The sequence below is a fragment of the Pituophis catenifer genome, unplaced genomic scaffold, assembly GCF_029215685.1.
Source record: "Pituophis catenifer annectens isolate HBS135680 unplaced genomic scaffold, rPitCat1.0.hap2 SCAF_1, whole genome shotgun sequence".
Taxonomy (NCBI): domain Eukaryota; kingdom Metazoa; phylum Chordata; class Lepidosauria; order Squamata; family Colubridae; genus Pituophis; species Pituophis catenifer.
The window spans coordinates 69,251,182-69,266,568 of record NW_027256881.1 but is presented as its reverse complement, the minus strand read 5'-3'; the positions used below and the strand labels follow the sequence as shown (position 1 = coordinate 69,266,568).

Here is a 15,387-nt window from a genome sequence, read left to right as displayed (position 1 = left end):
CCAAGGAGACGGTTAAGAAGGAGACAAACAGTGCTTCCGAACGTCAGATGGCAGCAGTCCTCTTAAGATAAATCCGCAGTGCCCGCCTGATGTCCAAAGTGTGCCAATGGCGTTCACGAGGATGAGAAGGGCGGGGGCAGAAGTTCGAGAGTATCAGCTCTTGCGAGCGATGAAAAACAGAATTGATCTTCGGCACGAAAGTAGGGTCCAATCGGAGAACCACGCGGTCCGCGTGGAACACGCAGAGATTGGGCCAGGTGGACAGAGCAGCAATCTCCAAAATGTAGCGAACAGAAGTTATGGCCACCAAGAAGGAGACCTTACAAGACAGCAGGTGGAGACTCGTCATCCACAGAGGCTCATACAGAGGGCCCATAAGCGATTCGAGAACCAAGGGAAGATCCCAAATAAGGTAAGGGTGCAGAACTGGAGGAGACAAGTTCATTGCGCCCCGGAGAAAACAGCGGATCAGAGGATATTGTGCCAAAGACGACAGCGAACCGCAGGTGAGTACAGAGGAAATAGCCACTACCTGGCGACTCAAGGTGTTAGGCCAAAGCCCTTTGGAGAGACCTTTCTGCAGGAAAACCAGGATGTTCACAACGGAGGCCTGGAGAGCAGATACACCATTTTGGTCACACCATGAGCAGAAGGCCCGCCAGGTAGCAGAGTAAATGCGGTCCGTTGAAGGGTGCCGTGAGGCCTGGATTGTACGAATAACATTCCCGGGAATGTTTGCACCTCTCAAAGAGAGCCGCTCAACCTCCAAGTGGTCAGACCGAGCTAAAAAAGGTTTGGATGGCTCAAGGTCCCCTGAGTCAGAGCGTCCACTTCGAGAAGAATGCGCCAGGAGGGAGCAACCGAGAGGGAGACTAAGTCCGCAAACCAAGCCCTCCGGGGCCAATGAGGAGCCAGGAGGACCACCTCTGCACATTCGCACAGGATTTTTCGGATGACCCTGGGAAGAAGGGACGTTGGAGGAAAAGCATACAGGAGACCTTCCGGCCAAGGATCCCGGAGGGCATCGATGGCCTCCGCCTGAGGCTCCGGGTAACGGGCGAAGAAGCGAGGCAGTTGAGCGTTTGAGTGCGTTGCAAAAAGGTCGAGAACCAGAGCACCGAACCGAAGGACTAACTGTTGAAAGATCCGAGGGCGGAGACACCACTCCACATTGTCCACCTGTTGTCTGCTCAACCAATCGGCCTGAGTATTGGTGACCCCGGATATGTATTCCGCCCGAAGGGAGCTGAGGTGTCGTTCTGCCCACAGTCCCAACTTCATTGCTACAGACAGCAGAGATTTCAACCTGGTGCCTCCTAACCTGTTCAGGTGCGCTTTGGCGGTAACCTTGTCCGTGAGCACTAGTACGTGGGCTCCGGAAACAAGGTGACGAAAAGCGCTGAGCGCCAGGAAAATTGCCTGCAACTCCAACCAATTGATTGGATGACGAGCCTCCAACTCGGACCACGTCCCCTGCGCTAACTGACCTCCGCAATGGGCTCCCCAGCCCCAAAGACTGGCATCCGAGGTGACCATCACCCGCTGGGGTTCGAGAAAGAGACAGCCCGCCGACAGTGCTGGGGACCTCCACCACCTGAGAGACCTGAGAACCGAGAAGGGAACAGGAACCGGCCTGGCTGACGTACCTTTGCCCGCCTTCTGTAAAGGTAAGAGAAACCATTGAAGCTCCCGGGCATGGAGCTGTGCCCAGGAAACAATGGCTATGGCCGATATCATCTTTCCCAAAAGTTGAGAAAAAACATACGGGGAAACCGCCCGACACCCCTCAACCCTAGATACCAACTGATCGAGAGGCACAAGTTGGATAGCCCTGATTGCAAGGAGATGCTGAACCGCAGAGTCCATAAGGGCCCTCTTTTCGGAATTACAAGGAAGCGGACAGCAGACAAAGGTACTCGGGGGGGGGGGGGAGAAATTCAATGGCCATCCCTGATTTTAAGGTGGCCAGGACCCATTTGTCAGAAGTGGACTTCTCCCAAATCACGGTGAAAAGGCCCAATCTACCGCATATGGGAGAGCCCGAGATGCAACTGGTGACGGCGCCAGTAGGAACGACCTCCTCCCCCTCAAAAAGGCCGTTTGGACACAAAGGTTTACCCCGGATAGCCCTATCCTGGGAACCTCGTTGCCTGCCAAAATTATTGTACGACCGAGGCGGAGGAAAGAAAGAGGAAGAAGAGGAAGGTCCCCCACCATCAGCACCACAAGATTGAGGCCGTGAAGCATAAGGCGAGAAACGTGATTCCCCTCTGCGATACACCGCCAACACCTTTTTCTTGTCCCTAGTCTCAGTCAGGAAGGGCTCTAACGCGTCCCCAAACAGACGTGACCCCCCGAAGGGAATGGAAGCTAGACGCCACTTATGTCTGGCATCCGCCTGCCAATGGCGGAGCCAGACCAAATGCCGGGCAATGACAGTGGAAGCCAAGGATTTGGCGGCAAAACGTGTGGCATTAAGGGTTGAATCTGCCGAAAACTGGACCACCGCCACAATCTTATTTAAGTCCTGCTTGGCTTGAACATCCTCAGGCGACAACTTCTCCTGCAGTTGGCACAGCCATAGCAAGGTGGTGCGGTTGAAGAAGGATGCCGTAGAGGCGGCCCTAATCGCCCACGCCGACCCTTGATGCACTCTCTGGAGAACCAAGTCAGAACGTTGCTCATCAGGTCACAAGACTTCATCGGGATCCCCCGGAACGTTGGCATTAGGCAAGAGAGCAGCAACCGGAGACGGGAGTTGGAGGAGTGAGTCCAAGTCAGAAGTGACGTTAAAATTCTTCCAGTCGGTAGATGAAGGAAGGGGAGCCGAACCTGGCGAAGAACACTGCCGTTTCACGACATCCAAGAAGAGAGGAGGTGTAGGTATGGTCGTGACCTGTTTCACCGGCTCTGCAAACATAGGGTCCAAAGTCCCAGGGGGAACAGAAGCAGCAGGCTAAGCCGCCAGAGAAGACAGCTGAGCCGTGTTCACGGCCTTGAAGAGCAGTGACTTAAACAAAGCCTGTGGAAAAAGACCCGAAAAAGCCGGTTGATCCGGAGGGAGGTTTTCATCATCCGATAAACTGGAGTCACTGTAGTCGGCTTCAGACAGAGTAGAAACATGACTAGCGTGCGAACACGAAGGAGATGCAGGAGCCCTGGGTGACACCTGGTCCGAGGAGCGTGGCCATTCAGGAGAGACAGATCGCACAGAACTAGAAACGCTGGGAGGACGAAGCCCAGCCGCCAGCGATTTCTGTACTGCAGCTTCAATGAGCTTTTGCAGTTGGTCTGGAAGAAGCTGACAAGACAATGCTTCTGAAGGAGGGGCATGAGCCTGAGGCGGTGGAGCAGGACCCTGCGTCCTTCAGAGTGCGGTGTGGCCGAAGGTGTAGAGGAACTAGTGCCCCACAGGTCCGAAGTGGATATAGCAATCGGGCAATCCTGAAGAGAAAGCTGGTCCGGAGTTGTCAGACGAGGATCCCGCACAGAGTCCAAGGCTTCGGAATTCACAGGTGCAGGAACAGTAGTTGACAGAAGATTAGCACTCGCCTTGTCACAAAGTTTTGTGAGAACCTTGTCTCTGTGCTTTTCCACCTTGGAGGAAGTACCGCTATGTTTGTGACTTTTGTGATGGGAGCGCGAAGCCTGGGTAGGAGGAAGCGGTTCAATAGGAGCCTGGGTGGAAGGTTTATGGGTAACAGACAAGTTATCTGATTGCCCACGATCAGTAGGGCCGGTCTTCCGACCGTGCTTCGATTTAGACAGCGCCTTCGGCATACTGACAGAATGTAGGCAAGGTAACAAAGCCACAGGCCAACTGACAAAAAAAAACAGTGTCAATAGAGAAGAGGGAGCGCGGAAACTCCACAAATAACTCCTCGTGGCAGTAGTCGGAGCAAGGGGGGCAAAGGGAGCGCAAAAGGTCCACAAAATGTCCACCGCGCCTCCAACAAGAAAAAACAAAATGGCGGACAGCACTGGTCGTTGGAAGAATCGCCCGTAGGGAGGAGAGCTGCCCAGTTGCCACAAAACAATAAACAGCAGGCTCGAGAGAGCAGAAGGAACCGCAGAAGTCTGTCACTAAAAGAAACGGCGAGAACGTAAAGCTCCACTGAAGCGAAGCCCAGTTGATTGTCACTCGTGCGTCAAAGCGCCACTCCAAGCGCCCGGGATAGATGGCCAAACCGCTCGCTCAGGAACGGGTAGGCAAGCCGCAATTCACAAGTCCAAGCGGCTTAAGGCTTCAATTTAAGCCAGGTCGACGATGTAAATAGCCAGGAGCCGGAATAAAGGATTACGAAGAAGCGCTGCTCCAATCGGTGCGAAAAGGCACAAAATGGCCACCACCACCCCAATGGCGTGAAAAAAACGGCCGACAAACAAACAGGAGAGCCGAGGAGGCAGATAGCGGCACGGTCGGTAGATAAGGGGCCCAATCCAGCAAGAACTGTGGCAATTGCCAGCTGTGATCCCCCGCGAGCTTCAAAAAAAACCCCCAAGGGATTCCCACCCCGAAGGAAGAAAAAACCCTTTCAGTCAGCAGTTAATACAGTCCCGGTACACAGGCTAATAATAATTCACAATGCAGTCCAAAGGCAACCAGAATCCAAAGGGATAAAGAAGAGTTCGTAGTCATACAAGCCAGATCGAAAAAACACCAGAAATCCAAAACTCAGAAGGCAATTTTAGAAATATAGGAAGAGCTAGAGACCCACACGCCAGTCCAGACTGAAGGACTGAGTCAAAAACTGGTCTGCCCGGCAACAAAGGCGGGATTTAATATTATTGGCAGACTCAGTTCTTCAGGCTGATTGGGCGAGTACTACCCATATTGGCTGCTGTCTCCACCCTCAATGGAGAAAGGCTATTCAGTCTCTCCTGACTAGAAGGAAATGCAGCTGGTATCTCCAGGTGAACATAAAAAAAGGGAAGGAGAAACTAGAAAAGGAGATAGTATAAGGACTGAAGCTGACAAAAGAGGAATCAATTATTTTAAACTTACCCATAATGGTTATATAAACATGGAACTGATTAAGGCTAGGAAAAGAATGATCAACGGTTCATTGACAAAGAAGAGCAGAAAAAGGTCTAGAATTTAAAACCTGTAGCTGACATACATATATATATAGGGCCTAATTTATATACAGCATTGGCAGATTTTCTCTCTCCCCCCCCTCTCTCTCTATGTGTGTGTGTGTGAGTTCTTTCTTCCCTTTAATAAAGAAGATATATCAAAACTGTGAAAGCTGTACTGTTGGCTACTTAGTGAGGCACATTGAGTTTCTAGAGCAGTGTTTCCCAACTTTGGTAATTTTCAGATGTATAATGCCAGAATTCCACAGCTAGTATAGTTATTATTAAGTATTATACACTGAGAGCTGAAATTCCCGAACCTGGAATTTGCCAAGGCTGGGAAACACTGCTCCATAGAATCAATATTCATTTATGTGCCTTTTGTGAAGTCAACTCTGGATATTTAGTATCCAGAGTTGATATTTAGTATCTAACTTTGTATAACCGCACCAGCAATAGGGATTAATTTTAAATTTTAGTTCTTTGGCACTACTAATTTGAGTTATCTTACTGATAGATAAAATTTAGTCATAACTTGTAAAGATCCTTTTATAAAGAAAGAAATGTGCAATTCAAAAGCTAGATGTCAACTATACAGTGTATATAGGCTATATTAAATTTAAAACTACATAGATAGAATAAAGCATATTACTATATCAACTGACATACTATTATGGTATTAATAGTATTTTTACCTCAAATGATAATACTTTTCTTATATTTTGGCAAAGATTGCTTCAAATGTTACTTCTGTCATTACCAAAATTATTCATTAGATTGGATTACTTTGAAACAGGTTAAAACCAGCTTACTAATATATTCACTTTTTATAATATTTGCATTTTCCCTTAGAGACCGGAACTATTTGAATTGTGAAAAATTATAAAGAGTAATTTTTATAATTTTTATAAATTTACTTTATAAAGAGTAATTTTAATTTATAAATTAAGATAGCATCTTAATTTATATCAATAATTGAATGGATAGTTGCAATCTCAAAAAACCTTTTACTTTAAGAACACATTCATGGGAAAGGCAGTGTTTCTTATTTATTGGGGAGCAATGTTTATAAACGAGTAGAAAGTGCAGGTTCATCTTACACACTGATGCTGGATCTCAAGAATAGTATCCCTTAGCTTGGGGTTCTTTCTTTCTAATCAGCACAGCCAGAGTCAAAAATAGCCACTGACATTAAGAAGATTATAAAAATCCTTAATAGTAATTTCTGTAAGCATTCTAATGAGATTAAAGAGATATGTGAAAAGAACTTATTTTTTTAAAAAATTACAAAACTATTTACTGCCTAATTTTCTGATTAAGAAAAATAATGCAAAGATATTAACCAACATGAAATATTTTTTAAAATATTTAACAAAAAGATCAAGATTGAGAGCTATTTCCAGCAAACATTCATATCAGAAAATGGATAAAAATGTATATATAGAATCAGCAATATCACCATATTGTTGAAATCAGTATGAAAATATTGAAAAACGAGTACTTTCTCTCAAACTGCATGCAGAATGACCACATATGATTCATGCATTATCTTTTTAAGAAAAGCATTTCTACATAATGAATATAAGTAAGTCCCTACTAACATATTAAAAAGACAGAGAAAAATATAATGTAAAGAGAAAAAGTGCTTGGAATGACAAAACCTTGGGTCTGTTAAACAAATTTAGGAAGAACAAAAAAGCAACAAAACAACAACAAAAGCTATACTATGAAAAAAAAATCATATATAAAATGTAATTAGAATTTGAGGGGAGAAAACATGAACTTTTAAAACAAGTGGCACTATACAAGGTATGTCAAACACTGGGAGAGAATTCTATATAATAGTCACAGAAAGGTAAGATTAAAGATAAGAGATTATATCATTATAGCTTTAGTAAATGCCACAGAGAGGACACATACAAATAAAAAATTAAGAATGCTTGGTCATATTGTCAGCATATGGAAGTATAATTCACATTCCTGAATTACCCAGATTTCCTGGAATGCCATTATGCCCTGATTTCTCATCTTTCTCAACTTTGACATTTTCTTTTCAGATTTAAGAATATGCCAACATGTGTATATACTTGTGTATTTATTTTAAAAACCAACCCAGATTAATATGAAAATGCAGTTCAAAGAAGTATGAACACAATGTTAGCACCTCACTAATTTCTCCTACTTTGATGCTGTTACTTGAAACAGAGGAAAAATAGTTGCTATTTGTTTTTGTTTTTAAAGAAATTAGTGGAAAAACCAATTCTTCCTTTTAGTTAAAAAATAGTTCTATACTGAAAACGTTTATAGAGTTCAACATTCTTACAAGATATATACAATTACATGCATCAAGACCCACGTAATAGATTCTGACCCCAGAAGATTTTGGGTAAGAAATGGAGGATCCAAGATGGCAACACATTAGTTGTTTCTGAAATAAGCTCCTGGCTTGCAATAAGCTTACCAATTGTACCTTAACCCAACTCCCTCAAAATGCCACCCAAAAGCAAGAAATAACCTAGATCAGCCCCAGCAATGTTATTGGGTAGAAATCGACTTTGAGTCACCACTGAGCATTGGTCAAAGGAGGAAATTGCAGAGTAACATCTCTGATCTGCAAAACAACTTCTAGAAAACCAATACTACAAAACCATTTATCACATTCATTAAATCACAAGTTTTCATTCATTTCTCAGTTCTCTGACTGAACCCAATCCTTTATCTCTTCTGATCCAGAAAGTATGCCTGATTTCATACATCTAGATATGACATGCTATGGAACTAAACATAGTGGCTGTTCTATGCAATAGATCCTGAGAATGCATTGGGCAAAATCAGCAGTAACTCCGCAAAGTATTCTCATTTGCATCAATCCTGTCTCCTTAATATAAAGTTATGAAACTGCTGGAAGAAGATTTGGAATTGTGGAGTGATGTGCTATCAGTATGCTAATGATAATATTTAATCCTATTATACTTTGTTATTTAAGAAATCAATGCATACTGTGAACTCTACTGGGATGTAATACTGGATTACATAAAGGTGAAAGTGAAACTAAATCTCATATGGGAAGCCTGCCTCATAATTTGCACAAACTCTTGAAAAGTTCACAACTTGGGAGTGCTCTTTAATCAGTAACAAGAAGGTACCATTGTACAAATTCTTTTAAAACATGTATTGTTTAGTTTTATATTTTATTGTTTATAGACTTTATAACTGAATATCTGGCAATTTTGGCATGGTATAGGATTATATGTTTAAGTACATCTTTATCATTGTGTGGAATTATAATATCATTCCAGCACAGACAATTTACCAGTTGTTTTCCAAGTTCAGTTCAAAGCAATGGTCTTAATCTTTAAAATATTAAACAGTGTAGGAGTTGGCAATATGTGGCACCTCTTATATTTTTTATGCACATGGCCAATTACTAATTTCTGCAGAAAAATCCTTGAGCGCAACTTAGATTACAGAACCTCACCCTGAGTATGTGGGAAAGGGCATTCTTTTGCTTTGTTCCTAAATAATGAAACACTGATTCTTCAGTTTGTAATTTGGAGTCATTCTCTTTGTATTTTGGAATGAAATGAAAGTATTTTTCTAACTGACTTCTTTAAGTTGTTAGTAGATAGGATTTTATGCTGTTTTAGTATGTCTTTCATTATTTTTGTTTTATGTTCATTACATTGCTATTTATTAAAGCAATTTATAAATATTAGTAAGTGAAATTGCATAAAATACTGTTGTCCTCATCTACAAAAGTTGGACAGAATTATAACAATTCAAGCACCAATCACAATATAGTATAGCACTTCAGAGAAACTTTTTAAGAGAAACTTAAGCAAGAGAAAATGCCTGCTGTGTTAAAGTTCAGCTGTTACAGAACTTCTGTGATTTCAGAACAGGACAAGAGAAGAATTTGGTGATAGAGATAAATAACCATATCTAAATAAGGATACTGACACAAATGGTCAGCACACACAAAGACAAATCATTTTTGCACTTAAACTCTGTTCAAAATGGAAAGTTAAAAGGGTGGAAGCTTGCTAGATCCTGAAGTTCCATAAAATAGAGGCTGCTACAGAAAAGGGACACTTCCTAGGTCTCATTAGCAGGTAGCATTTAAGAGGGACTAGAACATGCCTAATCTTAACTAACCTGATGGAGTAGGCAAATAACCTGGTCCCATTATGGATACATGCACTATTCAAGTACTGTATATTAGAAAATGTCATTAACTTCAATAGACAATATAAGCAAGGTTACAATTTTCTCTATATAAAAAAGCATGTTATCTACCACTCTGATTCTCTTCTACTATGTTATTATGTCACATTTGCTTGACTCACAATATAGGTGAAAGGCAACCATAGATTAAGAAATTTATAATAGTTCTGATTAGAATATAACTGGCTTGATTTTCAGAGCTAGAAACAAACTAAGTCATCTGCCCTGATTTCTATACTGCTTGCAAAAAATAATTATTCTTTTTTGCATCAACTTAATCTTTTAAGCTTATGTGTACAACTGGATGCATTTTTCTGTACAATATCCACCAATACATTCATTTTTTCAGCACTTTTCCATAATATATGCCATTCAGCTTCCCCAATGTAATTTTCATAATTTTATCATAGATTGATAAACAAAACATATCAATCATGACTATTTTACTGTTTGTAGAAGAATATAAAAAGGAATAAAGCTTTCTGATTTCTTATACCAGCAACATTCAATTTAAAAATGCATTTAAATTGTATTTAATGCAAACTAATTCAGGAAATATGAATTAGTTTTCATTAAATACAATTTAAATAGATTTTCTACCTTCCCTAAGAACCAACTTGAATCCAACAAAATTAAAAAATTGTTTAACTTATAATTACTTTTGAGCAAACATTAAAACACACCTGACATTTTTAGGAAGGGTTTTTTTAGAAGGGATCAAAGAAATTACTTCAGTTAATTCATGATTCATTTGAAAACAGTGTGCAATTATTCTCAGCAATAAAAGCAGAACATTTTACCATTAGAAGCAAGTAATAGAAAACAAAAAAATAAAAGGAGATCCACAAAAGCTGTCACATTTCAACATTACTTATAGAAAACTACATGATTTCAATAAATTTGTACATCCTTTTGAAATGTATTTTCAGTGACTTAATCTGAATACTGCATAGACATATAAAAACTAAATATGGTTCACTTGAAGTAAGAAAAGGAAATCAGAAATCTGAACCAAGGAGATTGGGAGAGGAAAGAAATAACTTCATTTGCTGAATTTCTTTCATCTCAACACTTTCTCTTCTGGTATGTGTTTGTTCCTCAACTCAGACTAAGATAAGCTTCTCATCTCGTTCAGCCACATATTTATCACACGTTCTTAGCTTTTATTCTTCTAAGAATGAATGTAAACATGCACTATTTTCAAAAACAAAGATAATCCATAAAGTTGCACCAACAAAAATGAATGTGCATGAGGCTTCAAACTGGAAAAATGCTTCCTCCCTTCACCTTCTTCAGTTTGAAGTAGGAGAAAACATACATCAAACTTAGTTTTATTTTAGCTGAGTCCCGATTTGTAATTGTTATTTATTGTTATTTAAAATACACTGTTATGTGTTGTAAGCCATACAATTACATATTGTATGCCAGCAAGAGTCACTTGCTTGTGAAATGGCTGGCTCTATAAATTAGATAAGTAAATAAAATTAAGTCAGAAAAATTACTCATGGTACATTACTTAAGAGACTAACTAGAATGTATTTCATCGACTCTCTTTGCCCATCACAAAAGCTAGGAAATATGCTGAAATCAAACTAAATCCTAATTTGTTTCTCTTTAGAGTAAATTCTAGTTCCTATGTATACATACTGTTCTTTCCAAAGAGGACAAAATTAGCATAATCAGATACAAAGTAGATAGGAATTCTGAAATGTTGAAGCATTAATGTCTACAGGTGTGCTTTGAATGCAATCTTCTTTTTATCTCAAATTTCCTTTTTTTTCCCTGCCCACTTTTGTATCTGGTTATCCCTATCTCTAAAAAGTTACAAAAGTTACAAAATTTGGCAGAATGTGATTCTTGTTTTATTCCTATAATTCAAATGTAACTCTAAACTTACAATTACATCCCTATATCACTGTACTTTATAAACAGTATTATTCCACTGTTAACTAATTGGGAATATATTAGAAACTAGCTTCCAACTAGACCCATGGGACATTGTTTTTGTCTCTACATTAATTGAAGACTGTTACTGCCAGAAGTGGCTCAGCAAATGACAGGACCTAACCGACACCTCAAAAGGTAAGCAGTGTTGGTGTTGATTATCTGGATGGGGGACTACCTGGAAATCCTAAAGCTGTTGGTAGAATAAGGAAGTAAAAAAATATCCAAAAAAAGGCAAGCCACTGCTATCATTGCCAAGAAAACTGCATGGAAGGAGTCATGAAGTAAAGGGTTTTTTACCTTTTACTGCCAGAAGGTACAGTCATTTGAATGATTGGATAATTCACTAGTAGCTGGATTATTCACCATTTGCAAAGTTAGAATGTTAGGATGTGACCAAGATCCTGAGACAACTCTTACATTCTATTGACACATAATAGAAACAAAAAGTGAGAGGAGGAGTGATTTTGATTTGTCTGGCAGCCGATGGCCAACAGAATAGGCTTGGCTAAGCAGAACTTATTTAATGATGAAAACAAAAGAACAAGTTGTTCTTTATATATAAGCTTAAAAGACCATAAGCACAGCAGAACAAATTCCAAGAAGAGTACTAGTTTGTAATTTTAATCTGAAGAAGAGCATTTTTTACTTTATATGTTCTGAAAACTATATCCATTCCACTCTCTCCTATTCAATATTAATTTTAGAGATATTAACTTAGAATGATAGGTCCAATTCACACACTATACAAAATTAGGAACAAAGAAATTCAGGTTAAATCCCCACTCATGCACAAGGTTGATTGAATAATCTTCAACTAGTCATTATATAAGCATGCTATCCAACAAGCATATAATTGCCAGGATAAAATAGTAAGAAAGAAACAAGTACATCAAGTTTCTGTCACTGAGAGAGAAGTCAGACAGTAAGATAAACAGACTGAGAAATTTCCCCCAACCCTTCAGTTCAGCTGTGGCCAAATTTAGAGAAATGGGTTCATGTATGCTTCGAAACACAAGAGATACTAGATTCAAACAGGAATATCAAATTGCCGAGACTAGCAATAGTCTATACTATTCTGAATTCTCCTATAGAAATCCACAGTGGTATACAAAAAGTAAGGGTCTGGGGAATAATTCATTTGCAAAAGTGCAGTTCATTCCTTAAAAATCACATTTTGTTCAATATTTATAATCTTTTGCTACCTATTTATAATTATGCAGTTTCTAATTTTTAAAAATATGTTAATATTTATATCAGAAAGCCACTTGTTGAAGCATGGATTAAACATCTATGTCATATACCCCACCATCTGATTATAAAGTAATTTATAACATTCATTTTATGCATATTCAATAATCTGTTAAAAATGTAACTACTGTACTTTAACTGTAATCACAATTTCTGAACAAAATAAATTTCATCCTAAAGCAGTCTTAAATTTCATAAACAATGAAAATAAGTTCTATAGTTAAATGAACAGACATTGCACTAAAATATTGTGTGTGTTCATGTGTTCTCCCTGTTATTGCAAACAACCTTAATACTAATTTCAGAAAGAATATCATATGGAAAAAAGAATCATTATGAAGCTTAATAGCTGAAAACAGCCATACTTGTATGAAATATTTAATATGTTATTCCTAGAGTTTCCGGCACAGCTGATGTGTGATTGCAGCCACCCATCTCTCTCAAGAAAAGCCTTCCTTAACAGATGAAGTAACTTACAATATTTAATAACAAAGATGGTAGACAGGGCTTATCAATTACAGTATACAATGTTTCATTTTCAGTTTTTCAAAAATGTCTTCAGCAGGCTATATGAAACTCAACTTTACCAGTTTTTTAAAAATTATATTCATGATCAGTATTCTACACCAGATTCTGTACTTGTGGTTATTGCAAGTTTAAAAATAAGGAACACATTTTTTTCATCCCATTTACTTTTAAAATTCTGATCACCAACTGTCAGTGCCTTTCAATTAACACACACATATACAAATACTGTATCCTGTGGTTAAAAACTTGCTTTTTTTAAAAAAAGAAGTAACACAAAACATGCTCTACAGCTTGCAGCAATATTTATGCAGTAGATAAATCTTTTTAAAGATACTTCCGGGAACTCAAAATAATTACTTCAACCAGACTCCAGAACAAAGAAAATACATTACACCTATCCTTTAATTTCAATGAATGAAAACAGAAAAAGGTAAAGAAGCCTCCCCAGCACCCCAAAAATAAAGGAAACCCTCCCTTTTCCTCCAGCAAGTTATCAGTTCTGGCCTAAGCAGCCATGTCATTTCTCTTTGAAAAGGTTTTGCAGAAGAGAAACTCCAAGCAGGTTGGATTTACATTTTGCTTTCGGCACACACCGAGCAAGAGTATACAAAACAAAAAAATTTGAAAAAGTCATATATATATATACATCACTCACTGCCTGAAAGCTAAAAGGAGGAAAATAATCCTCAGTCTGGAACTGAAAACGGCTACAATACGCACACCAGGGAGCGGAGCTCGGAGAAACATAACCCTCCGCGACGCCCCATTTCCCCCCCCCTTCCCATAAGAGGTTTTACCTTCATGATGAACTCAGGCTGCAGCAGAAAAATCCGAAGGCGAATATGCTGCCAAGGCTGGACCTGAAATTTAAAACAAAGCACTGAGCCACCGCACCATCCCCTTTTTTCAACGGGGCGCACTCGGCAAGTGCTGGGAGGGGGCCGCTTTTGCAGGAACCTCTCTTTCTCTCCCCCCACCCCCCGGCAACCTTTCGCCCATTCCAGCCTACCTCGCCCGATGCCCTCTCTTACAGTTCCCCCCTTCTCTTACGCCGCCTCTCCGCTCCAGCCACAAAAAGCCGCTGCTGCTCTCGGAGCCTCACCCCCGCGGGTGGCTTCCCCCCTCGCCCGCTGCCTTTGACGCCATTTCTGTCAGAGCAGAAACTTGCCACAACAACAACCGCTTCTTAACAACCCCCTCCTCCCTCCGCTTCCCTCCATGCAAGGGACTCTCCGGGCACCGCCACAGAGGGCACAAGCTCTTCATCGTCGGCTGACGGGAAGAGGTCTCTGTGCGCCCCCCCCCCCGAAGAAACTGGGGCTAAGAAAGGGGGAAAGAGAGACCGGTCAAGAGGTGCCCAGTCCGGACTGAGGTGCTTTCTCGCCCAGGCGCGCGCGCGCACACGGGAACACACACACACACACACACTTCCCTGCGGGAGGGGAGGTTTCTCCATTGTACTAGGGACAAGAAGCGGAGATGGGGGGGGGGAGGGGGCGGCTCGATAAAGCTTGCCCTCCTCCCTCTCCGCGTCCCCCTCGCTGCATCCCGCATCCAGAGCCGCGGCTCCCAGCTCTTTCCCGTAAACTGGCCCCTCTTCGCTCTCCCCACAGATTCGCTCCCCTCCCCCCGGGCTGACTCCGCGGTCGGAGTTTCAGCAACAGCCGCAGCTCCGGGCTCCAGCCGAGAGAAGCGACGCTCGGGGGCGGCGATGGGGAGCGCCTCCCTCCCAAGCCGGCCGCGGGACTCCCCGCTTCCTCCTCCCAGACTCGGAGGTCCCGCTTCCCGGCAAGCTGAAGCGACCAGCGCAGCCGCCGCCGCCTCAACCAGCAGAAAAACAACCATCCCGAAAGCGAGTCGCTCGTTCGCTTCTCCTCCGATCCCCCCGCCGAAGGGCTTCGGCCTTCCCCGGGGAGCTCGGCGAAACGCCCAGGGCCGGGGCCCGCAGCCTCTTCCCCGGGGCAACGTTACCTTTTGTTCCACGGCTGTCGCCCGCTCGCTGGTCCCCCCAAACCTGCCGCGGGAGGGGGGGGAGCGAGGAGGACGGAGCCTCCTCTCGACGCCGGGCCCAATCGCCCGGCCCCCGCTCCCGCCTCCGTCCCTCCAGCGATCGCCGGCCTGGCTCTGGGGCAGGGAGGGCTCGCCAAGAGGACGCTTCTCCCTCCCGTCCGAACCCCGGTGGCGACGGCGACAGCAGCGGCTCAGCTCCAAGCTGTTCCGTCCCCTCCCCCGATCCGATGCCTGATTGACGCATCGACGCCCGCCCTCTGACCGCCTTGCCCGCTTCGCATTGGCGCGCCACCCGAGCGGCCCGCCCACTCGCCATCGCCATTAGCCGCTGCCTCAGAAACGCTGATGTAATTC

General features: G+C 42.2%; 1 protein-coding gene across 1 annotated transcript in view; it reads right to left on the bottom strand.

Moving 5' to 3' along the window:
• ARID4B (AT-rich interaction domain 4B) overlaps window positions 1-15,219 on the bottom strand; it is a 102,048-nt gene extending 86,829 nt beyond the window's left edge. The window contains exons 1-2 of the mRNA XM_070932553.1: window positions 14,995-15,219; window positions 13,821-13,883 (exon numbers count right to left, since the gene is read on the bottom strand). Coding sequence (XP_070788654.1) covers window positions 13,821-13,826 — 6 coding nt within the window. The 5' untranslated portion in view covers window positions 13,827-13,883; window positions 14,995-15,219. The remainder of the gene's footprint in view (window positions 1-13,820; window positions 13,884-14,994) is intronic.
• Window positions 15,220-15,387: the final 168 nt, after the last annotated feature.